This window comes from Ruditapes philippinarum, unplaced genomic scaffold (genome assembly GCF_026571515.1).
Source record: "Ruditapes philippinarum isolate M1 unplaced genomic scaffold, ASM2657151v2 ctg1465_1_1_1_1, whole genome shotgun sequence".
NCBI classification, from domain to species: domain Eukaryota; kingdom Metazoa; phylum Mollusca; class Bivalvia; order Venerida; family Veneridae; genus Ruditapes; species Ruditapes philippinarum.
In genome coordinates this window covers 310,877-337,607 of record NW_026852415.1, presented here as the reverse complement: position 1 = coordinate 337,607, position 26,731 = coordinate 310,877, and the positions used below count along the sequence as shown (strand labels likewise).

The 26,731-nt window shown below is 31.5% G+C and overlaps 1 protein-coding gene across 1 annotated transcript; it reads left to right on the top strand.

Moving 5' to 3' along the window:
• Positions 1-3,676: 3,676 nt before the first annotated feature.
• LOC132759703 (uncharacterized) lies at positions 3,677-24,903 on the top strand. The gene is made up of 16 exons (XM_060751524.1): positions 3,677-4,370; positions 5,141-5,296; positions 5,828-5,938; positions 6,155-6,229; positions 6,817-6,909; positions 7,432-7,626; positions 8,406-8,489; positions 9,374-9,442; positions 17,495-17,650; positions 18,211-18,321; positions 18,716-18,790; positions 20,228-20,320; positions 20,578-20,781; positions 22,250-22,333; positions 23,798-23,905; positions 24,206-24,903. The coding sequence occupies exons 1-15, from the start codon at positions 4,311-4,313 to the stop codon at positions 23,861-23,863; spliced, it is 1,632 nt and encodes a 543-aa protein (XP_060607507.1). The 5' UTR covers positions 3,677-4,310; the 3' UTR covers positions 23,864-23,905; positions 24,206-24,903.
• Positions 24,904-26,731: the final 1,828 nt, after the last annotated feature.

Below are 26,731 nucleotides of genomic sequence, written 5' to 3'. Positions count from 1 at the left end.
TCGATAGCGACATCATAACCTTTATCGTTATCGCCTTTTCGTCTTGTCGATAGCGACAACACGACAAAGCGCCAAACGGCGCGTTGTCTCACTGTAGTCTTGTCGTCCTGTCTCTAGCGAGGCACGTCAAACGGCGCGTTGTCGTACGCCGCGTTGTTGCAATGTCGCCCTGTCGCTTGGCTTAAAAGCCAATCCTTTGATTTGAACCGAGCGACAATGTGACATCGCAAAAACACGTCGCACGACAATGCACCGTTTGGCTGCATCGTTAGCGATAGGACTAAAACACGAAAGTCCGACAACGCGCCATTTGGCGCTTTGTCGTGTTGTCCCTTGCGCCAACACGACGCCCAAAGCGTTCAAAATTAGTAACCATATATTCTAGCACTCCACAGACGCTTGTTTCTGTCATGTATTTACGGCCTACAGTATCAGGGAGCAGTAAGTCCACACTATACATTGACCTAATAACACCGTATTAGAAATACGTAATGTACAAATTCCATAAACTAAAACTTTGGTATTTGTAAAGTATAAGAAGACGAATGTAAGAAAACAATACCAATACCAATGATAACACAAACAATACTAAACCTGAAACTAACACAAATAATAGTTTTGCCAATACTAACACAAACAATACCGATTCAATAGGGTTAGCATAAAAAATATTTACAACAACCTAGGCTCTTGAACCATGTTACATATTTTCTTGAAATGAGAAAATCATCTTGCAGCGTTTTCCATGACACGTGCTAATGAGTTATTTGTAATGTCAAAACTTATTTGATTAAATTTTGTCGTTTTTTTTTTCTTTTTACATATTTCATTTTTTTCCTTCCCCACTTCAAACCAAGTTCTTATGATAACATTCGTGCGTTGTCAACCTTAGTAACGTACTTGAATAATTGAGTCGTGCCACGACAAAACCAACATAATGGGTTTGCGACCAGCATGGATCCAGACCAGCCTGCGCGTCCGCGCAGTCTGATCAGGATTCATGCTGTTCGCTAACCAACTCTATTACAAGTAGAGAAACTGATAGCGAACAGCATGGATCCTGATCAGACTGCGCGAATGCGCAGGCTGGTCTGGATCCATGCTGGTCGCAAACCCACTATGCTGGTTTTGTCGTGGCACGGCTCATTAATAAGGTCAACTAGGTCTTTAAAAAAAAACAGGGTCTTTTAAATTTGAAAGACCCTGAAAACAACACATAAGGTTATCACCAAATCGTTCAGAATTGCAAGCGTGACAGAAATAAGTTGCTGATTCATAAACATGTACAGCCTCTTGATATCCTCTTTAAAAATAAAAAAAAAATGAGAATTGTACAAATTTTAAATGCGACGACACAAAATATAGCTTGGAACAGAATTTACGAACTTATATTTACAATTGTATAAAAGGTATGACATAAAATGTGATAGTTTGTGCCGCATTAAAATTTAGTTATATACGTTTGTTATACATAACGTTCAAATATAGTCTTAGAGGTGAAACAATGTTTCTGCCATTGATAAAATCTTGGAAACGGGAGATCCCTCGTGAGAATTTACATCAATAGTAAAGGAATGAAAATTGCAGATTCGGTGTGATTGAGTTTGGTCATGAGAAGTTATAGTGTGATTAATCTCTCACACCCCAGCACCGGCCCATGCAAGTTTCAAGTATATTTGATTATTTCAGTATGCATACAAATATATAAACAAAAGAAAAAGAATCCTAAATAAATATAAAACCATATATAAAAACATAAAACATTGTTTTTAATTCTCAATACTAAATATATTCATGTACGCGTTAATTGAATTTAGTTGATAGAACATCGCACTGTTTGATGTGAATAGATATATATTCATTATTTGACGATACATACGTAATCGCCATCATACCTTTTAAATGTTTTATATTAAAATAATTTTTTGCGCCAGTCTGTTTTTGTTCCTGGACAGCGATGATTTTGAAAGAAAATAACAAAAATTCTAAAAATCTGATTTATTGTTGTGCAGTAAAATAGATCCTAATGCCGAAACAAAAACAAAAAAAACGAACTATAAAATGCTATTCTCTTCAGATATTATACAGATTCTGCATTATTACGTTTTAGACTAGTTATACTGACTGAAATACAATGGAATTTGTAATAACAAACATTGCTTTAGCTAGGACATAATTTATAGTATGTCCTTATACGTATGCAAGAACGTCTGCTGATGTTTCGCAAATCGCAATTTTTCGGAAGGAATAAGACACTTCATCCCCAGACACCTAAACTCTCAAATTTTGAGAACGGCTAAACCACTCAAGACATTTGAAATGTCCAGATAGTTTGCTGAAATAAGGTGTTTTAATATTTCAGTACATTAGACATTTTCTTTTTTATTAATTAGTTATTTTTTTAGCCCAAATCTTTTAACCAATATTTAATCATAATTTTACGTTTTATTCCTCCTGACGTAAAGCATTTATAAAGCATTTTAGAATGACGTCAATAACAGTGCACAACAGTTATTTTCATGTCTGCCTTTTCAAATTGTTGTTCATACCTCGATTCTTTGACGGATTATAGTTAACAAAAGAATTTATTGTACATGTATATACCGTGTTGTGTCATGTTATCTTAAATTATTTGTAACACAAACAAAACTGTAGAAACAACACGTAATTTCATTGGTCAAAAATAGATTAAAATAACTTTGAGAAAAATATGCGTGTTCATAAATCTATTTATAGGAGCACAAAACAAATCGGGGTAGTTGAATTAAAAATGCTATAGAAACGGCGTAAATTTGAAAACAAATACTATTTTTGGTGCATTTAAAACGGATATTTATTCAGAAGTGGATTTGCTTAAATATTCTTTATAAGGTATGTGGTATCTTTTGAATTTTGTTTTCCAAAACTAATGGAATTGAGAATAATATATGCTTTTACTACCAACAGTAAATATGTGTATTTTACAATGTTCAGATATAATAAATGATTCTGTGGATATAAATGTTGGTCTGTATTTATTTTTAATAAACTTAGAATTTCGATACATCTATGTTAAGAACCAATAGTATATCTATATAGTATTATTTCTATTTTCGAAAGTATTTTAAGGAATATTCTTGTAACCTTAAGATAACTTTTCGTTTGCCACAAGCAAGAAAACATATTTCATAAATGAAGGTCAATACATGTATATTGTGTCAAAACAATATATCCAACTACCATAGAAATTCATTGAAATGAATTCTGATGACAGCGTACAAATAAAGTTCACTAGAAAAGAATGCGCTTCGAAATTCGAAGCGCATTATTTAATGGTGAACTTTATAGTTCGAAGCGACAATATATAGAGGATATTTGTTTGTTTTGCATGTAAGATTGAAATATAATTTCACTGAGTGAACACCAGATGCAATATTTTCACGAGTGGCGTAGCCACGAGTGAAAATATAATAGCTGGTGTTCACGAATGAAATATTTTTCAATCTTATATGTAAAACAAATAAATTTTCTTTTTATTTCATGCTTTTTAAGTGATTGTAAGTATTTTTACTGGTTTTGCCGCGTAACGTCACGCATTCTCCTTTGTGACGTCATCACATCATGACGTCACATAATCAATTTTGAAATATAGGTTTGTTAAATTTCTTTAATTTTGTTACGTTTTTAACATGATGTATGATGACATAGACTTTCTTTTCCTAAAGAAGCAAAATTTACGCACGACGGCATTAATTTCTGCCTGTTATTCCATTTAGTTATGATTTTCTTTTCATCCGCATTCAGATATAGTCTGGCTACAGTGAAAATTATATTTTATAAATTTCACTAGTGGTTTATCAGAATATAATCATCTGATATATTACAATAAAACACTGGAAAGCATGAAATAATATTTTCGATTTAATAAAAACGACACTGTTTTTAACTAGATATATAAATCTAGAAAAACTTTTTTGTATCTTCATTTTTTTTAGAACGGAGGAAGCAACAAATTCATCGGAAGCAGAAGAATAAATAGAACACGGACGAATATATCAAAGCGGCAAATTTCAGAAGCAGACGAAGAAAAAGATAGCAGAAAGCAGTTAAACAATAAGAAACACACAATTTGCAGACGAGGTAGATAGCAGACAAAGAAATACGGAGCAAAAAAATAGGCTAAAAGATAGAAATAAAACAACAACAAAAAAAAACAACAACAGACGAACATATATGAAGCAGACGAAAATATAGGAATCGACGAACAAACAGGAAGCACACAGATATACAGCATACGAAGAGAGAACACTGGAATAAGTTTGACAATAAAGATGGGACTTATTGAGAATGTGGCTCGTACTGTCTTGATTGTGGTGAACGTACTGTTTTTGGTAAGAGCAATTTTTAACTGGTGAACCTTAACATGCTGAATTCAAACTTTTATTTACAATAAGGGTTTCATCATCATCATCATCATCATCATCGTTATCGTCATCGTCATCATCATCATCATCATCATCATCATCATAATCATCATCGTCATAATCATCATAATCATCATCATCATCATCATCAAAAACAACAACAACATCAACGTCATCTTATCATCTTTATCATCATCATCAACAACAACAACAACATCACCATCATCATCATTAATAACAATAACAACAAAATCGTCAAATCATCATAAACAATAACAACAACAAAACAAAATCGTCATCTTCTCATCATCATTATCATCGCCATCATCACAATTTCAATCATCATGTTTTATCATTCAAATAGCAAAACAAAGTTAAAGAGCGGATGTTGATTAACATAGATGACAATACGTAAATCATTTCATATATATGGTACATTCAGATTCACAAATATACTCGTGAATACACTCCTTATTTCTATCTGGGATACGAATAAGAAGTTATTACTATCAAATTATAATGCCTTTGTGTTGAAAATGTTAAAACTTAATATTACTTGATTTATACATGATTTCACAACTTAAACAATGAAATGAAGATTGAAATCGTTTTAAAGAATTTTGGGCAGACTCTGTAATGCATGCTAGATGTTTATAAATAAGATAAATGAGAGGTTACATAAATATGTTAAGTGACAACATCAATTATTTACATAGGCTATACTATAAATATTTCAGCTACTCGGATTTTCACTGAGCGTAGTGGGTTTTGTACTGAGGTTCGGGGAGTCACTGTACAAGTCCTATCTAGATGTCGGTATTAACAAACTGAAGGCGGCACTCCAAGACACAAACCTGGACAACTTTGATGTTGACAGTATTAATATAAATGAGGTAATAACTTCACAGACTTGCTCAAGTTTTACCTTTTTGGACTCGTCACAATGAAATGGTTCATTTTGAGGGAGTAGCTTACATGCAATATATATTAATCTACGAAAGAAACAAAAATGATAAGTCATAGACAAATTTTTGAAATCACTGTATCAGACAATAAGCTTGAAACATGCCGCCAAAAATCAAATCGTCAAAGAAAATCGTGTGCATAAATTTAGACTTGAGCTCAGATCCGGCATCACACATTCTCCTGTGAACTAATTTGAAAAGCCTGATATTGATTTATATAATGTAATTATGTTTGGTTGGTTGGTTGGTTTTTACGTCGATTTTAACACATTTTTGGTTATATCACGGCGATCGTTCACCTAGCCGGCTTTCTTGGACAATTAGTAATAATGCAGACTAATGGCGAACATAATATTTGGATTTTGTATTTATTTATTTTATTCTTTTATATGCACATTTTTATGTCCATATTAAATTGCTCATGTATCTTGACTTTAATATAATAATTTTCCATTTCAGCTATTGACAACCGTCGCTATTGGCTTCATATTTGGCGGACTATTTCTTTTCGGCATCGCATTTTGTGGATGTTATGGGGCATTTTCAAAAAGCAAAACCTTATTGTGGATTGTAAGAATATTTTTTTTCTTTTTTATTCAATTGTATTCTTTTATTTTTTACTTTTTCATATTTTCTTGCCCCTCTAGATACATTAATTCGATTTTAGTAACATATAAGAGGAGTGCCTTCAGAGTAAAGATCTTTCAGCAATTGTGTGTCATACATTTGTTCTTGAAAGGTTTCATTAATATGATTTACCTATGTTTGTGTAATTTTTGTTTTCAGTACGCTGCTGTGATATTTATCTTCGTGGTCTGTGAAATTATTGTTATAGCAGTTCTTTATGGAAAACCTGATTTAGTGAGTATTGCCTCGCCCTTTATGTTCTACTCTTACCCGATATAAACAATACAGTTGTTTTTTTGTATATGTGTGTCTGTTCAAAAGGTTTTATTTTTACTACTTTTATGTTCCGGATGGGGGAGTTGATAACTTATCAGTGGCTAAGGCTGTTGACGTTCAATCACTTTTGCTGTTGGACCAGAGTATTGAAAAGACGTTAAGTTCATCTATATCTTAAATCTGTGAGGGAACCTTACGAACATGTCGATGGTAACGCTCACATTAATGCATATGTCGGACAAAGTTGATTGGAGCCACAACTGGACCGTCCCCATCCACTTCCCTACCCCCTTACACCGCCAAATATTTGAATGGCGCTATATAAAGGTCTTTTAATACTTAAAAATCAACTACAATATGTTTATAGTCAACATTGCACGTAAAAGCGGATCTCCTGTGGACGCTGAACTCTCTAGTATCCCCCATATTTTGATATTTACCTTCTTGGTCATGTGTTAGTTATAATGTCTATGTCTAAAAGGAGTCTAAAGAAAGCATAGCGTTAAATGTAAACAGCAAACTAAATCTAATTTGTCTTTTTTAAGGTTAAAGATAGGCTAAAAACGGAGCTGAAAGATTTTGCCGGGCTAGGGTCCTCAGAAGTTTTTTCGGTCGGATGGAACATTTTTATGATTCAGGTAAGGTAAAATACAGCAATACTGTATATATCTTAAACACTTTTTCATATCTCAATCTTTTCAATAACACACCAGATTTTGTTTACTGTATTTGTTAATTTCGTTGTGTTTTGCACCTTGTAAACACAGCCGTTTGCTATATAACCCACACATTTGGATTACATAAGCTTACACCAGTTTAAGCTGGGATAATTAATATAATTATAAGCTGCACGTATAACATTTCAATATAATATTATGCAAAATTGTTATTTCATTATACATAGCGTCGGTGCATCTGCGTATCTCATATGTTTGAGCGCCTCCTGACCGCACTTAAATCAGTGTAATATAATTTTAACTGGAATCTGTTTCTATTTAAAACGTATCTCATTTTTAATTATCATAACATCATAATAACGCTTATGTAAGTTGAAAGCCTACTAGGCGGGAAAATATCCTTGACATTTAATACCATATTAGAAAATTATTACTGATATTATTTTTTTTCATTATTCATTTGTTTTCATATTCATATTTCAGTTTAAGTGTTGCGGCGTTGATAGTTATCAAGATTTTGACAGTTCGGCAAGTTCACGGTGGAACTCAGTGACTGTGGGCGGGACTACATACACACTAGAATCTCCCATTGCCTGCTGCAAAATACTCCCCACATCAACTACTTTAAACAACTGTACGGTTTCTCCGATCGAGAAGAGCAGGACCAATTGTGACAAGGTTTGAAATATTTTTTTTGATGTTCTGATAAGTGCTCCGTTAGTCATATTCTTAAAGGAGCTCCGTTGACATCCAAATCATGAAACATACAATTTGAAAATCGTAATATATAGATGAACCGTTGCACTTAAAGCGGAATAGTATTATATGGGGGATAAGCTAATGAAGAAATATACTCAAAATTGATTTGAAAATACGCACGATTCTTGCCCTAACTCAGTGAAAAACGTTTAAATGTGTTTTCATTTTTATGTCATTTTGCACAATAAATATTACTCATATTTTGAAGGGGAAAAAACAACAGCAAAACAAGTGGGCGAATAAACTGTAAATTGACACATAGTTTATGCTATAGACCTTCATCAAGGACATAAAGATCTCGAAAAAAAATATTTTTAGTCCTGTCATGTCAAATTGTTTACTGTTTTATTCAAGATATACCATTAATCAAAATGCATTTACATTTGTAATATTAATTCTCTTAAAATCTGGCGGCCATCTTGGACGCCATCTTGGATAAGAATGTTGTGACACCTGTTAGAACAGTGTGCAGTTTCATTAAGTACGACTCCAAACGTTTAATTTGATATATAGAAACCCTTGTTTGCTAACTGGTTAGGTGCACAAAGCCAGGTCAACTTTCAGCATTATAAATACGATTCATATTCCATACAAAATACCGTACATTTACATTTCCTAATACAATTTTTATTGTTTTTATTTTCTCAAATGTTTCTGAAAAGGTTAATTATATGAATCGACCATTAAATAATTTTCAGGGTTGCTATGACACGGTGTGGGGATATACCCTGGGAAACTCGGCAATGACCGTGCCCATACTTGTTGTTTGTGGATTAATTCAGGTATTTCAACTTTTTTATATCACATTTCGTAACTTTGGAATTGTGCTTGAAATTTCGATTCAAGCAACTCTTTATTATCTATAATACCAGTACATTTCTAGTGTAATTTTGAGAAAGCAAAATAGGTGTTGTTAACATTTTGTCTAGTACTTTGTTAGATTTACATCACTTATGCAAGGAACGCTTTGGGCTTTAAAGCTGAATGTCTCCTGATAAACTTAACTATTTCAATAAATTCAAACCTGAGAAAACCGTACTAAGATTTTAGGAAAAGTAAGAAGATCCAAGAATTAAGTAACACTTTTACATGTTATGTACGGTTAATGATTGATTTTTCAGTATTAAAAACCATATTTTACAGCGATTTAAAGGCTATTTTTGGATATTTGACGCCATTTTTGTAATTTATTTAGCTTGTGAATACTGATTGTAATGTGTAATATTGCTTCCTTTCCGTTACTTAATAATATCTTACTTTTAAAAACATTTTCAAAAATTTCATGAAAATAAGCATAAATCTGCAGGTGTGCTGGTTTAAATATACATCAAAGAAAATAAAACTTCGATCATCTATGGTTCAATATCAAACAAAATTATTTGATAATGTTTACCTATCGTGCTAAAATTTATACTTATCAATTTTAATTCTTAGGAAAAATCGAGAGAGGGAAATGTCTATTTCTGTGAATATTCGAATTCATTTTTCAAGGTTCTAATATTAGGTGGTATTTCGAGTATTCGAAAATAATTCCCGGCTCTAATACATAGTGTTTAAAGATGAAATGTTGAACTTTTAGACTGACTAAATTCGTGAAATTATCTGTCATTTAATGAAACAAGTACATGTCTACTAGTAAAATTATTCATATATATTTCTTTTCCAGGTTTTATTTTTCATCAGCGCAATATATTTGTCAAAGACTACAAGCAAAGCCAAAGTAAAGCCACTGTATTAAACAGTAAGTTTAATGTCCTTACGTTGTAATGAGGTGGTCGTATTTCTTTTTGTTTTTTAATATATGTATGATATCCCAATGGTGCCCTCCTTATTGTGGAATTATTTATGAGCCCTGACAATTTATTACTTTCGGAAAACAAATACCATATGGAATTTAAGCTTTAACCTGCTTAGTCTGAAAAGTGACTGACTTTTGCCATCAGTGTAGAGGCCGGCTGGTCTCTGAACATACGTGCGTTCCGGTCATTCTCTACCATGTTGGCAGCCGTAGTTTTGTATTCCATGAACTTCAAATGGATGATGTTCCAGATCCAAATCAGGCTAAATCCATTACATACATTTTGAAGGTTAATGGAATGCCTTTGATATCAGATAAAGAGTTCTACATTTTAAAGTATCAACATGCTAATATATCATTTCAAAATTTTGCAATTTCAACTCGTGACTTAGCTTTAAATTCATATTTATCTTATACCGTTTGATATACAGGTGCTATATATGCCCTTTTAATCTTATATTTCGATAATGATTTACCTTTTATGATATTGTTTGTTCTTTTTATGTAAAGTTTGACGGTGTCCCATAAATATGGTGTTCTGTTTCGGTCACTTAAAATGTCGCATGCTCACATTTTGATTTTGCAAGGATTTAAATTGATGGCCGCTCTCTTCCAATGCCAATAGACAAAGATCATTTTATGTGATATTTTTATATGATCGCCGATATTCGAAAAAAAAAATACGAAAAAGAAATGCGGAAGTTAAGATTTATCTTTGCGAATGTTTATATAACAGACTCGCAAAAGAAAAGTTTGAGTCTGGCGAGGAAAAAAAAATAAATATGAGGCAACTGAAACGTTACATGTCACTATAGTTTCAAATATCGCTACGTTATTGATTAAAAATGAAAAAAAAACGGAAAAAACAGCAGACGAGATTTTTATTGACCCAAAAAGGACACCATATATAACAAATTTTTTCTTTCTCTCAAATACAAAAAAAGGTATTACTGACCGACTGGCTAAATAAGAACTGTAGTGTCAACATTGCTATAAAACTATTTCAAAGTATAATTTCTGGCACATTTAGTACCTTGCAGTCATGCAGCGCCATATATGTATAATTTAAGGATGAAATGAACACAGTTTAGCGTATGTTATCCCAGTAATGTACTAACAATACAGTTTTGTATATATTTTTATATATTTATTTCAAGTGTTTTACCTTCAGACAGTGATTGTTTTTTAATTTCTTTCAGGTTTTACTTTACGAAAGAACGAAACGGGTGAAGGACCTGAATCTCACGACAAATCACGTGACCGGAAATGACACGGGTGCAGCAATGACTTTTCACAAAATAACATTACAATTATTACTTATCTTTTATGTATAGATATTCGATTTCATTTGTGTTATCTTTTAATTATAATTTACATTAATTTGTCTGTACTGTTAATTTGTATATTCATAAATTTTGTTATCTTCCAACATAACGGATTGTTCTGTATATTTTTCTCTTTCTGCAGCAAAAATGTCGTAATTTAATCAATGTAGTTGTTGACATAAGACGCGGATGAAAAGAACATATCGATTTTTATTTTTTTTTAAAGTACAGTCGAGATTTAGATCTTGTTTGTTCCTTATCAGAACAAGTGGTCATAAATGATATTTCAACAAGACAAAAAGTGTTTATTTTGAAACACAATGGGAGATAGAAAAGATAAGCCGTGTAAATAATGTCAGTATACTCATTTTTGTTAACTTTTGGATCTCAGTCATTGATAGGTTATCAAATAAAGAAACCAATCAAAGTGCCATAAACGTGTCAAAGATTCCAGGATTCATGACGTTATAGTGACGCCGAAGTGACGTCATGTTCCATTACTGCTTTTAAATCGCGTCTTTTCTGCCGTCTTATACAATGGTCATTCACCAATGGCTTCCTTGTATTGAGATGATAAAAGCCATATAAAATTTGTATGATTTTCCACGGACACCCGCATCACCTTTCTATTTATTTTACTGGTTCGTTTTCTTTTAAAATCTAATTTAAAGGCCATACAAAAAATATTTAAGATAAGTACAAAAACATTTTATGATATTACACATTGTAAAAATAACCGCAAACTTTTACAAACAAAGAGATCCGTTGTCGTTTTGTTTATTTATACCTCGTATACCTTCAACAACCATCTTAATCACATTTGTGTAATATATCATATTATATCTTTAAGACATGTGACAATTCAAAATATTAACCCGTTGACGTTACCGGATACTTACCCACTGTTAACTTAATTCAAGATTTATTGTTCAAGATATCTTTATACGCCTTTTATATGCAAATATCAGTTTATGACAGTAATAAATATATAGTTATATATTTCAAAATGCACAGAACGCGGAAGTATAGATCCCCTAGTGTCTTACTAAATATCATGACTATAGAATCCAATTATGATTTGGACCAATTTTCCAATGTCTCTCTGTTTGTTTTTAATGATGTTTTTGATATTGGTTACATTGTCTACTATATGTTTAATCATTATTCGTATACTTGGTAGGGCTTTAAATGACACAGGGCATTGTAATGGCTATACAGCGACTTTCCTTCCTTCCTTATTTTAGCCACAAGTTGCATCTTTGTTCGCAAAAACCACTGACCTTCCGTAAGCTAGCTGAATGACTTTCCTAAAATGTAAAAATATTTTAAAATATAAATTCGCTGGCAAGATATAAACCGACAGACATCGTGAGGAACAAGTGATCCAAGACCTCCCGGAGACCCCATGTTTCAGCCTTCTGCAAGTTGTCATCTCCTGTATATATATGTGTCGACGTTTAGGATAGTGTAGGAACTCATTTCAACAAGCAACAAGTCATACATACATCGGTCAAAATTTTATTGTATTAGGAGGTGCTTGTAGTTATTTCATTTTTCAGGTTAATTTACTTCAAGGCCCATTATGCCTCAATTCTTTTATTCTTCTTTCTCAAAAGCTTTAAATGTTGGTGTACTTTAATAGTTTCCAAAACGTTACTCATTGCCCAATTTCCTGAACCATCCTTTTCATCTATTACTTTTTGGCAACAAGTACAATAAAAATGAATAAGAATTTTATATGGAAGTGAAAATACTACTTTGTTTACAATTTTCTACTTTTATGACAATTATTTCACATATTTTGCTACTTTTTTCAGGTAACATGCATCTGACAGTCTCTAAAACTATTATTTAAACATTATGAAAGAAGTAAAAATTTATTTGTTTCTGATGCACAAGGTGCCTTTAATGCCGTGCCGATGAATTATGATATGAATGCCATTGTTTCTATTTACTTCAAAAAGAATTGACAAGTAAGTGTTCATATCCTGGCCATATTTTTGTACACGTGATGCATGTATGACATGAATAAATATGGACCAAAAGATAAAATCTGTATCCCGCTTGAATGTGGTCCGGAAAGACATAGATGGTTTTATATCAATTACGTAACGATTGAATATACATGTATACATGTATAGTTAACAAAATATATAATAAAAGGATTATTAAAAAGAAACCTTGTTCTATTACATATAAAGGTTGTATTTAAATCTCGAACGGATTAAACACGGTGCTAAGGTGTCTAGTGAGATCGTATCCTTGTAAAATTCACTCCAGTCAAATACAAATTGAAGATAAAGATACAAAAAATGTACATCTATAATAAACCCTGTTGAGGACTGATATCGCTCAAGCCGGTGCTAGGGTGTGTGAGACACATTATACTTTTGAACAGACTGAAAAAGGGATTTTATGATTTTCAACTATTTGCGTTTATTTACATTGCCCCCAGGAGATCTCTCCTTTCTAAAATTTATATACCTTATGACTACATTTGTCACAAAATATCAACTTTAGAACTTTAAAATTTAGAATGTTGATCCATTCTTGTATTCATGTATTAGATACATCAAGTTCTGATTCTAAGTTATTTTAATTAATGCCTTGATATTGCGTCTCCACATAAGTACAGTATGTTGATAAAGAGAAGCTAGCGTGAAACTTTGACAGACAAGGGACATTTATATTTATTTCATAAAGGAACATTTATATTTATTTTATAAACGTATTAATTTTATTTTGATCGTGATGAAAGATTACAACGTATTTGAACAACTCTCGAACCTGGTTTCTAGTTCACTGAAATGGTTCTACAATTGATAATATGGTCTTGAACCCAGTTGTGGTTTTACCTATCACCCTTAGGTGGAGAGGCCACAAAGCCACACCTTAAATGCAGGGTCACACCTCCCCACACTTATGTTTGCCATTGACTACTTTCATGTAAAATCTTGTTTTATTTTAACAACTTTATACAAGACTGTCATCAGCATATCAAAATAAATAAATAAAAAACACTATAAAAATGAACAATCACGACATGGTTTAATTATATGTTGAATCACGTTATTCTCTACCATCGCATTTATTCAAAATCTCACCTGCGTTTACAACTCCATGCAAATTAATTTTATTTTTTGTTTCTTATCAGAGAAATCAATGATAAATTAAGAAATAGTTTTTGTCCCTTTTGTCAGAGTCCGCACAAACATTTATTTTTACTTTTCTAGATCAAACTTAACACGACGTTTAATCATTCTATATCAATATTAATAAAAGGTATGCACGTCAGAATGTTATGTTTTCTCGAATAAAGAAACAGTTTAAAGGGACGACTTCACTGAGGTTTTTTGACATGACGGGACTAGAAATATTTTTTGAGATTAATGTACAATTTAATGTAGGTCTAGACCAATAACTTGTGTGCAGATCATTCGTTAACTCCGTTTTTCCAAAATACTAGTAATCATTGTAATTGTTAAAAATGATCCGAAATTGAAAAACGTTGCAACGCCTTTCATCCACATTGGGCTGAGAATGGAACTGGAATGGAATTGGGCAACAATACGATTATCAATTCATTTCTGAGTATACTTCTTAATTTACTTTTGCATATCGTTTTTTAAGTGCCCGAGCTGGTCTATGTAAGAAATTCATATTTTATTTGTTTAAGCTTTTAAACCTCAGTGGAGTTCCTTTAATAAGGGAAAAAATAGCTGAGTGCATTATTTTTTTTATTTCAGCTTTCCTGTATTTCGAAATGATCATTATAGTTAATACAAGGATCCGGGTGAAATTAATTCAAAACAATAAAATACCTAACCAAATAAGCTTTTGAATAAGCCCTTTGTGTGCATTTTAAACATTCGAAAAGTTGTTAAGTGCCGATAAAAAATTAAAAAGAAATAATTGCCCCTTTCCGACATTTAGACTGATAACAGAATTGGTTATCTTTATAACGTTTATCAAGAATAAATTAATCACCGACCATTTTGAATGATTGAAAACTCCATAAAACCACTGTTTGCAGTGTCCCTTATACATATCAACGGTTCTGACGTGAGTAAATAATCAAATCTGGAAACATTAAATACAAGTTACTGATAATCAGCCGGGCAGAAAACAAGACCGATTATGCGCACTGTCCCATGTTAACCATACGAGTACATTGTATATTTGTTTTCCGAAAAGGCGAATATTAAGCGGATCGAGGTTGGACACATTCATGTACATATTCCAGGAATAAGGACGCTAAAATCGATACGTATAAACTGGGCGGAGGAATATTCGAAAAGGCAAAAGGAGTTACGACTTGAAATAGTAATCATCCTTTTAAAGATTTGCGTAAATAATTCTTTTGTGTTATTATTTTTTTTCTTTGGATGATATAAATAATCTTAAATCAATATAAATGATGCATAGTGATAAATCTAGAAATAATTTTTTTTTATTTATTTGGAAAGGTTATTTTTGGAAAGGTGCTATGTAGAAGAGCGGATTGCTTTATTTTTTTTATACACAAAATGTGAACATGTAAATTTGTATATAATAAAACTAAATTTTCAAATGATTTAAAACCATTCTACATGCAAACAACTTTTTGATTGGCGGACCTAATTTAATTCTATAAAAATTGTGCTAATAAGTAATAACGATATCCCATTCAATGTAAACATATTTTTTTTTCTTGTTTTTCTTTTTCTTTCTTTTTTCTTTTGATATTAAGATGTAATTTTATTCGATAGAAAAAAATCTCCGTGTTTTTTAGGTTGAGTTTCTATAAATTCATAAACAGTTCTTTTTTATATAGGATTTCTTCTATTAGAAATTATTGCCATTTTATTATTATCTATAAAACACAAAATGGCAAAAAATACGACCTTATTTCGAATAATAACGTGAAGGTTGTCATGGATATGAATGTGTTATCTTTTAAGATAAAAATTGATTGAGACAGCCATTACAAGGACATCGTTTCCGGTTTTGAAGAGAATTCAATAAGTACATGTACATGACGTTTAATCATATCATTTACTTAAGCACAATCAGTATTCAAAATTTGCCTTTGGTAAAAAGGTAAAATGCACTAAAATAACCGGATGTGATTTAACCTGTGATGCGATTACATATTTAAAATAAAAAATAAAAAAAAGAATGTTTACTGATAAAGAAAATTTTATGTAGATCGTCTTTTTTATTGTTGTTATTGAGACGTTTCAAAATAACATGGAATGCATGTCTCGTCGAAAAATTCAACAATCTTTTTTATTGTAAACTTGTTTTTAAAGAGTCGGACGGACAAAAACTAATAAAAGAATGAAAATGAAAATAGTGTTCTCAGGCCGCAAACGTTAACGTAGTATGAAATATTAGATGTATTGGACTTTGTAGTGTCAAATGATAAATTGCTCAAAATTGGTTAAAAGAAGCAAACACAATATCACATGTTTTCTTTTTTATTATCGAAGTATTACATAAAATAAAAACTCTATGTTCTTATGGCCAGCATTTCATGAACATTTATTTCTATATCGAACTGTAATATTATATTTTTTTATTAAAAGGATATAAAAAAAACAAAAGAGGAGACACGAATAAAACAAGATGGGAAGTTGTTGGGACGGTATAGCAAGACTGCTTCTGGTCTTAGTCAACATTTTATTTCTGGTAAGTCAGCATTATTTATCGAAAAAAAACACCACACACACACACACACAAAACAGCAGATCTTATAGCTGTTCACTCTATTAGAAGTGTGTTGTTTATATGTATCATAAATAAAGCGAATTTATGACAACTACTTAAAACTGCAGTGTTTGGTTATCGTGCCGTTTATATTTTTTCCAGGTATTTCCTGTTTGTAAAATTTTTGGTGGTGAAGTATATTCAATTTAAACACATGGCATTATACCCAAAACATTAAAATAATTATTCATTAATCACCTAAAGCCATTTTAAAGACACCTGAACTATTGTGTCCTCTGCTATTAATATTGTTCAGTACTTTGGTTTTGAAATTCAATTTGTTCTTGGTATTGATAATTATAAAAGTTTATACATGTAATTCGTTTAATGTATCGTCTAAAGATATTGTCTCATTGAACGTTAAAAACAACTACATTCTTATTTCAATATGAACACCTAAAAAACTAAGCGCATGTGGTTTAAGAAATTGTATTTTAAAACGGAATAAGATGTCAAAACGAGGCAATTTTCCACCTATCTAGTTCACGTTTTAATCAAGCAATTTATGTGAAATGTTGATTTGATTCACAGTTCGAAGACAATTTCAGTTTATTTTAAGTGATATAACTGTTGCAATTTTGAAATAGCAAAACGCTTTTTATTTACGATGTATATACCAAGCAAATGCGATTTCCTGTCAAGACATTTTACCAGCGTTATAACAATCCAAAACGAGGCTTTTTCCGTTTTACTGCTATTGGATTTCCCCTTTTGTCATACACGTGCTTTAACCAAGAAAAAGTATTTAGCTGTTTTACACCCTTTCCTTCTCGATATTGAAAACAATTTGTACCTTCACTTAAACCTTTCCGACCAACCTTCATCTCACCATCCCATCACCTTGTCATTTCACCATGATTCAGGAACTTTCAGTGCTTTGATACCGGCATGAAATACGTCTTGTTTGTTATTACAGTTGATGGGTCTAGGGATAACAGCAGTCGGATTTTTGCTCCGGTATGGTAAATCATTATACGAACCATTCCTAGAGACTGGTATGAACCAGTTACAAGATGCTTTGAAGGCCACCAGTCTTGCAGATTTTAACGTAAAAGACATTGACATCGGAGAGGTAATGATACTCCTTCTGAAAGTCGATGAACAAAAATTATGCTTAAGACGTAATATAGAAACAGTTTATAATGAAATTAATCCATTTTAACATAACTATTTGTCATTTAATGATGTCTCTGAGTTGCACATTGAATTAACTTATGCAGAAACAACCCTTCGATATTCCGATTTTGATTAGTTATAATAATGTTTATATTACAACAGGCTTTGTAAAGCTTATAACTAAGTTACAAGTGTGATGCCATTAACGGGTTAGCTTTGATTATGAAATATATCATACTCAGGCCAGTCCTGAATCACACATTGAAAAAAAGAGCTTGCAATTATTAACGACGCTTGTTCGCCAAATTTTATCCTATTGTGCATGTCAAACGCAACTTGGGTATAGGTTAGAATTGTTTAAATCTATAATTTATTTCTTGTTATTGATCTGTAGTTCTAAAGAACGTAAATTACGAATTTTAGTTATAATTTGATTATTACACGTGTATATTCAATTCTACCGATTGTAAATGAGATAAGTTCACAATGTTTAATTCTGCAACTTTGTCTTTAAAGGTTGTGATGAGCTTGGCAATTGGTCTGATCATTGGTGGCTTGATCTTATTCGGGATTGCGTTCCTTGGATGTTGTGGTGCCTGTTGTAAAGTTCGCTTTATGCTATGGCTGGTGAGTTTATACGTTTCATATACCTCTCACTAGTTTCTGGTCTTTTCATTATAGGAATTACGTGGAACTTACAAAATGTCGAATATTGTTTTCGCTTTATAACAGAATTATAAAGTTTATATATGTATATTCAATTATGCAAGATGTCAACAAAATATTTAATTAAAATTGAACCTCTACTTTAAGCACAAAAAAGCTGCCATTGGCTCATTGTTGTCTGTAAGATAGGCCTTAATTGCAACAATCTGACTTAAAGTTCAGATCAACTCGTTTCTTACGTGTAATAGCGTTTTTTTGGAGTTGCAGATTGAAACTGCAATAACATAGGAAAGCAATAATACGTTAATATCTTAAGATTATTTTGTATGCTTATGTTGTATTTATATATTTACAGTATGCCATTGTGATAATCGTGTTTGTGGTTGTTGAGGCTGTTGGAATCGGATTACTCTACGGAAAACCAGACATGGTAAACATAATCTGAATATAATTCGTTATAATTTTTTTCTATAAATTGACGCTACAAATATGAAGTAAAGTAAAAAGAATTATGTGTCTAAATCTATCTATCGTATGCAAATATATTAACCATCGTGAAATCTAAAATGGATAACTTTAATCTGTTAATGGGGCAAGGAACCTAAAAATAAGCAATTTTGTAGTTCAGCGTGGCAAAAAACACAATTCCAAATATTTCAAAATCTGTTACACAGGCAGATAACCAGTTGCACAGCATTGTTCAAGGATATATGACATACATTGAAGAAAATAATAGTTTGCATGCATTGGTCATTAAGATAATGACTGACAGCTTTTTATATTTACCCCCACCCAACAAAAATCACACATGAAATATACTAATATGGGCCACCTTCATACTCGAAAATTCGTCCGATTTCTTTGAAAAGTATCACTAACACACAATGCAGTTGATGACTTTTTCAAAAATGTCCAATGAACTGTCAGTCATACATTTAGAGTTTTCACAAAATTTAAGTTTCTCACTTGTTTGGCGCCAAATGTCATTGCTTGGTTTTTAACATTTTCACCTCCATTCGGAGAGTCATAAAAACATACAAAGCTACCAAAATGCTTAGTTTCGGGTAAAAACCCAAAAATACTACACACAGACAAGTAAGAATTACAATGACAGAAAATATCAAAAGTTTTCAGTAGTACAAATGTACCTTCAAAACGTACACTGTGTCTGTGTTATTAATAAACCTTTCGAATATGTCCTTTGCCCCCAACGCTCCTCATCACCTATACATGTATATATTGTAGCCTCACATAGACTGCCCCACAAATAAATATATTTTTAATCTCAAGAAAGTGCACATATTAGTTTTATAACGTTAAGATAATGCTTTAAAGGCGTTAAATGTTTAAGACTTGAAGAAATTAGCGCTGAATGAGAAATTATTGGTCATCAAAGTAGCAAAATGTAAAGTAGTATTTTGACTTCCATACAAAACAACAATTTGGACAAAACGTGATCCCTCAGACGCATTAATATTTACAACAAAATTACATGAAAAGTGGGGACTCGGTTTGATCGAGTCTGTCGTTGATGGCTAATGAAAAAGTGTAACATATATTTAAGTGTAACTTTAATTCCAAAAAGCAGCAGAGGAAAAGATAGTTCAGGTAACTGGTCAATGGGTATCTTTTTGGAAACTATTACAGGTTACGAAAAATAAAAAGTTTCTGAGAAATAAAAATAAATGCATTTCGAGGGTATAATGGACCTTTAACCATAAGGAAAACATTTAGTTAACTTATATAGTATAAATAAAGTTTACACAAGTACATGTCAAATGCGTATATCTAAATCTAACAGATAATGCCAAGACATACATTTTTATTCAAACAATGTTTATGAATTTTTTGTTATTGTTATATTTAGGTAAAGGACCAACTAAAAGACCAACTGAGTGAATTTAAAGGCCTGGCGTCATCCGAGGTGTATTCGCTGGGATGGAACATTATTATGATTCAGGTATATCATTAGAATTACATCATCTTGTTATTGTATATATGTTTATAATCTGCCATTGAATTAATAGCATCTCCTTCGAAGTTTGCCTACCGAAAACCACTGGACCAAAATTCGTCAAAGCTTTACTGGATTATATTTAATTTCATTATTATAATGTTTTAACTCTCTTGCTTTTGTATTTGATTTTAGAATAGTTTTTGCTTTTTGCTGTTTTGTAATGAATTCCAATATCAATGATGATTTCTGTATGATTTTAGTTCAAATGCTGTGGTGTTGACAGTTACACAGACTTTAAGTCATCCAAAGCTAACTGGGAAAAACCTGGTATTGGTACTAGTGCTGCTATCGGCGTTACATTGGAATCTCCAGTGGCATGTTGCAAGGCTTTACCTACAGGAAAGAATACAAACGATTTTGATTGCGCTGTTACACCAACAAGTGCACTTAGTAATTTTGAAACAGTAAGTGCCTTTTTACAATACACTGTACATGTATAATCACTTTGATATTATTGCTGTGATTAAATCTATATTATGCTATCTGTACCTATTCGGTAGAATACTTGTTTTATTTTATATCTCCATCGTACCTTAAAGGCGTATGCTTATATGCTAGAGTTACATTTATGAAATTAAGCAGAATGTGCTATGTTTATTAGAATTTGTTTTACATGATCTTAGAATATGATAACAAAAACATTTAAGTGGAAATAAATGAGGGCCAAGGACCTCGTTATCTGCCATTAAATTTGGCTGATTTTCTTCACGTCATTTCAAAGGCAGAAACAAATTTTTTTTACGAATGATTTATGTTTTTCATTTTATCCTCAGTAGTAATACAAATTTTATGAAATTCCATTAAATATTTATGTTCCTTTTTCTGTTTAATAAAAAACAAAATCACAGGCAGATCACTCGTAATCGAGGCTGATGACAACCAATTTTTTCCCTTTATAAAGATTCTGTAATCAAACTCAAAGAGCCTGGTGCAGAATGGCATGACTCTATGCTGATGACAAGGCTTATCATTAATAAAAGTTAAAGATGATACAAGTTAAAGTGAATAGGTCTATAAGGAAAGATATGTAACACAATGAAAAAAAGACATTGAAAGTATTTAGTATTATACATATTAACAAACCAAGAAATAATCAAACATGGAAGTTGTTGGTAAGTATGAGATATCTGATCCAATGTAACATAATTATATTTATATAGAAGATAATAAAATATTCTATCTGGACCAAAATATTATTATTCATCAAATAAATGGTAATTCTAAATCACTTTTACTTTATCACCATTTTTTTTCAAGGCGCATTTATATGAACATGCAAAATTATAATTTCTATTGTTTTTATCAATATATGAAATAATAGTAATGAAAAATGCGACCATTATAGACCTATTCACTTTTGTTTTGTTTTCACGATTGTTTTGAAGAATCAATGCGTGTTTATATTAGTAAGCCACAATTCGGTACCAATAACTTACTATGTTATCACAATTGCTTATTTTTAAAATTCTTTTACATTGGCTCAAGACGAAAATATTTTACAAATAGGATGAAAGCTGATCAACTGTCCGATAAATTAGAATTCAAAGAAGTGTACAGCATCGGTCTAACATATGAAAAGAAATTATTGTAAATTGTATTCAAAATTTAAGGAAGGAATATTTTTAATTTTATATGGCGTGGCAGTGTTTGCTAAGGCATGTAAACAATGTTTGCTATTGGTGTAAAAATGTTGAAAAGAAATAATTCATAATTTAGTGTATTGCAGTAAAGTTCAAGCCCTTCAAAAACAAGAGTGTTAATTTTGTACTAATTGCATACGCTCGTATAATACTACTTTTATCATTAAGTTCATATTTTTTTTAAATATTATGACAGGGCTATTCATTAAATGCATGCTCATTTTTATGACAGGGCTGTTACTCGACAATTTGGGACCAGTCGTTTGGCAACACAGCCATTGCCGTACCCGTGCTGGTGATTTGTGGTATCATACAGGTTGGTATACAAACTCTTCCTCTTCACATAAACCATGTAATTAACCTTTAACCTGCTGACTTTCAATAATCGATTTGCCTAGCTTTGAATTTTGAACAGTCCATTCAAACTTTAAGGGAGTCCGTTATCAAAATATGAAGAAAAAAATGAGCTACAGTCAGTATGGCTCTTGGTTAGCGTGCCCGGATATGCAGGCTGACCTGGTTCTATACTTGTTGCAAATGTAATTCGCTTTTGGTTCCAGCAGGTTATGGGTTAAATGTTATCAATATTTTTACACATGTATCTTTACTTTGGTTTAAAAATGCGTTTTGAATTTTGTTGCAATCAAAACAATGTGCAATCATACTGTGTGTATAATAATAATAACCTAAAAGTGTAAAATTTATAAGAACGAAAAGGTATAATCGATAATGGTATATACATGTATTATACCCTTAAAGTATTATCTATGGGATATCTACCACATGTACTGTATAAACTAGTTTTTGACGTCACAGTTAAAGCAACTAACTCATTTATTCTTTCAAATTTCCTTTTATTTGTCACTTTCCTTACACATTTGTCACTTCACAACAAAGTCGTTAATAAAAAAAGAACTTTATTGTTACGCCAAATGTTAACAAGCTGTGTACTATTCATTTGACTAAGTCAACTTTAGCACGCCAAAAATCAATTACTTCCAAAATGCTTCATTTGATTGACATAAAAAATGACCTGACGTGTATAACATTAATTAATTTACTTTATATGAAGTTTAACATTGAATGTTTGTTAAATACCGTCGTTTAAACATCTAAATGAATTTATTTCTAATAACTACTCGAACTTTAATACTGTAAGGGCTGATTAAGTCAATGCCGGTGCTGGGGAGGGGGGGGAAGCTGACATTTTCATTTCCTCCTAGGACAGCTAAATCGAGCCAAAAAAAACAATCTTAATATTGGCCGTGTTTGGCGACCTTTAAGGTTTTTATTTTTATTCATTGTATGGTCACATTTCCAAATGGACATTGCATGGCATTTGATGTAATTGTGGCATAAGTAAGATTATCAATCCTCTGATAAATTTATTTGGTCAACTCAAAAAGTGCCTTTGTACCATTGTAATGCACATTGTGCTACAAACTGTCTGAATAAAATGTTTATTCTGCAAATTTTAAACAAAAGAGTTGCTTGAACTTTGATACCTAGACTTAAAAAGAGTTATGATTCAAATATGATTTCAACATTATTTGTTTTAAAGCAATTTCACAAAAAATACGTGGTTACAACCGAGTTGTTCAGTACTTTCAACATATTTTGACTCATATATGTGTTCTACATTATATAAGTTTTTAACCATTTTAACAAATCTGAAAGTAAAAATAATGTTGTTAAAAGAACTGACAATATATATTAATTCAAATAAATTATCACTATTACTTGTTTTGAAACAATTTTTACAATCTTTTATCCAAAAAAGATACTCTTCATCTTTTTTGCCATAATGGTGGCAAAGGCGGAGAATGACAAGGTGGGACCAGTATAACAACATGTGATTGGTTGATAGAAAATCAGAGAAAAATTGTGAGTAAGTTGTCCGCTATATACAAGTTCATTATACATTTTTAAGAAGTTGATATATAACCCATTTGACTGAATCATTTCTTGAGAACCGAAATATATAGCATCTACATGTAAATAAAATCAAGTTCACTAAAAGTTAGCATTATAACTTAAGAAAGTAAAAAAATTGATCGTTATAGTTTACAATGTAAATATACAATGATATTTTGAGTTTGAAATTATATTTTTCCAAATATGTTCCAATTTCAAATGTTATGTTCATATGATTTTAAGACCGTTAATTTATTTCTTTTTCTATTTTCAGTTATACACAACAGAAAGAGTTCCGTCCATTTTACTGTGATATGTTTTAGCTATTTTATATTTTTACCAGATATTTCATTTTTCTTAAATGGCAAATGCTATCAAAATGTATATTTTAGACGATCATTTGACCATCATTTGACATTTCTGGAATATTTTATATCATGGCCACATCGTTTTGCTATATAAGCGCATTTATTTTTGTTTTTCAACTATTATACCTTCACTAAAATTGCTGGGTGCATGTTGGGTGTCAAGTCTTAAAAATGTATTCAGTTCAATGTTGAGCAAATTTTTCCTTAACTCGCAGGAACCGACAGTTATTGGCCCTTCTAACCAGCCTGCTTGTCAGTGCTGCTTGCCAGTCTGTATACTATTGCGACTTTATATTTTTGTATGTTTTATATTTCAATATTTTAAACTTCGGACGGAATTTTCCAAATTTAAAGCATAGAAAGTCTATTGCACAATTCAGCAAGTTAAGGGTTAAATTTCATACACATAGTCCTCTGTCAAGAAAAGATCGGATGGTTTTGCATAATATATAGAATAATATTTTTTGTCGACATTCAGATATTTTTGTTATGATGTTGTTTTTTTCTGCTTTGATTGTTCTCATTGTAAATGAACATTAAACACTGAACTGTTTAAAAAGTGTGCCCGTCAAATCGATCTGTTTTACACTTACATCTGCTACAGTAACAACCTCGTGCTATATATATTACATATTTTCGTTTTTTATTTTTAATACGGTTTTATTTTTTTAAAATTTGCTTTGTTAAGAATCATGAGAATGTATGATTTTGTCAGTTTTGTAATTTATAAGAACAAATCATCAAAACGTGCACAACTCGTGACATCTCGTGATGACGTCATTTTTTGTTCTATCACCATTGGATACAGTATCTTTCTATCACATACGGACACTTCTTGGAAAAAAAATATCGTACCAGAGAAAACTTTCGTAACAAACTGTATTAAGCATTATTGAAGGAACATTACTTCCGGCGAATCTATAATTAGATACAATTATGAACGTTTGTAAAAACTTTACTTCCGGTGAATATTTAATTGGACCAAAGTGCACAAATTGAAGACTGTGTAACTGAGATATATATTCAGAATTGTCAGACAAATGTGCTTTAATAAATGTTGATTTTTTAGTAATAAATATTGCTTTGTTATATAAAACCCTCAATATAAAAATGATATATAAAATATAGATAAAATTTAATCATGACGTAATAATTTGAAATGATTCTGCATGTACTCATGATAACAGACAAAAAAAACTGTATTTCATGACGTCACAGAAATATATCAACTCGTCTCTTTTTCTAAAAAACAGGAGAGATTCTCGAAGAGTAATGAAATAACAATAGATATGTGAGCTTTCATTGAATTTGCATATAAGATATAATGGAAAACACAACTCTAACGCCCCCAGCACCGTCTAAAGGAGTACTGAATCTTCAACATTATTTAGTTATAGAGGGACCAGCAAAACGTAACAACCCTATAATGAAACGCGTCAAGTTTTTGTCGTTCTTTCTTAACAGAATTACACATGCTGTTTAAAGCAGCATGCCTCCAGATGCTTCCTTATTTTCATGAAATTTTTTTAAAGGTAAACTATTGTTAAGTGAACAAAGAAAGTGATTTAAACAATGCAAATGACCCCTTCAATCCACGTTAATTACCAAAAAGAGGTCAAAATGTGCAAAGAAAGTCCTTAATGCGTTAGTCACGCAATATCAATATCTGGCATAAATACTATACAATCATTAAACGCTATAATGACATGTAAATCATTACCCCCGTCTTAACTATTTTTACTTTTCTTAAAATCTTGATACATTTTCTCACGTTTAACATTCTTGAAATATTGTGGCTTATCTGGAGACGGGCAGCCTTAAACATTCTGAAATTTAGACAAATGAAAATAAACAAGAATATTTCAAGTGAAATTGCGGTGCTATTGGGCGTGAGTGATTTATCGTTACAGTATCTTTCCTTAACAGACTCAATTACACCGAGTCTGGAATTTTCACCTTTTTCAATATTGATTAATGAGAACCAGACTTTACCAATGTCAGCAGACACATTTAGGTGGAATCCCACAAAATGAAGATAATTGTAAAACAGATCAACTAATAAATAATCTATATTTAGAACAAATACACTGTCACTTGTCAACTTGTAAACACAGTGTATCGATTTATAAAGCCATAGAAGCAGTAACAGCAGCTGTTTTGTACGAAAGACCGGTGGTGACATTTAATTTCTTGGATTCTCGAGTTAATCTTCAAGAATTCACAATTTCAACTTTATGACTTCACGATTTCAACTTCGTGAAGATGAAATACAAATGTATTGAATTCGTGAAGTTGAAATCGTGAAGTTCAAAACATGAATTCAAAAAGTTGAAATCGTGAAGTTCAACATGAATTCATGAAGTTGAATTCATGAAGTTGAAATCGTGCATTCGTGAAGTTAAAATCGCAAAGTTTAGAAGGTGAAATCGCAA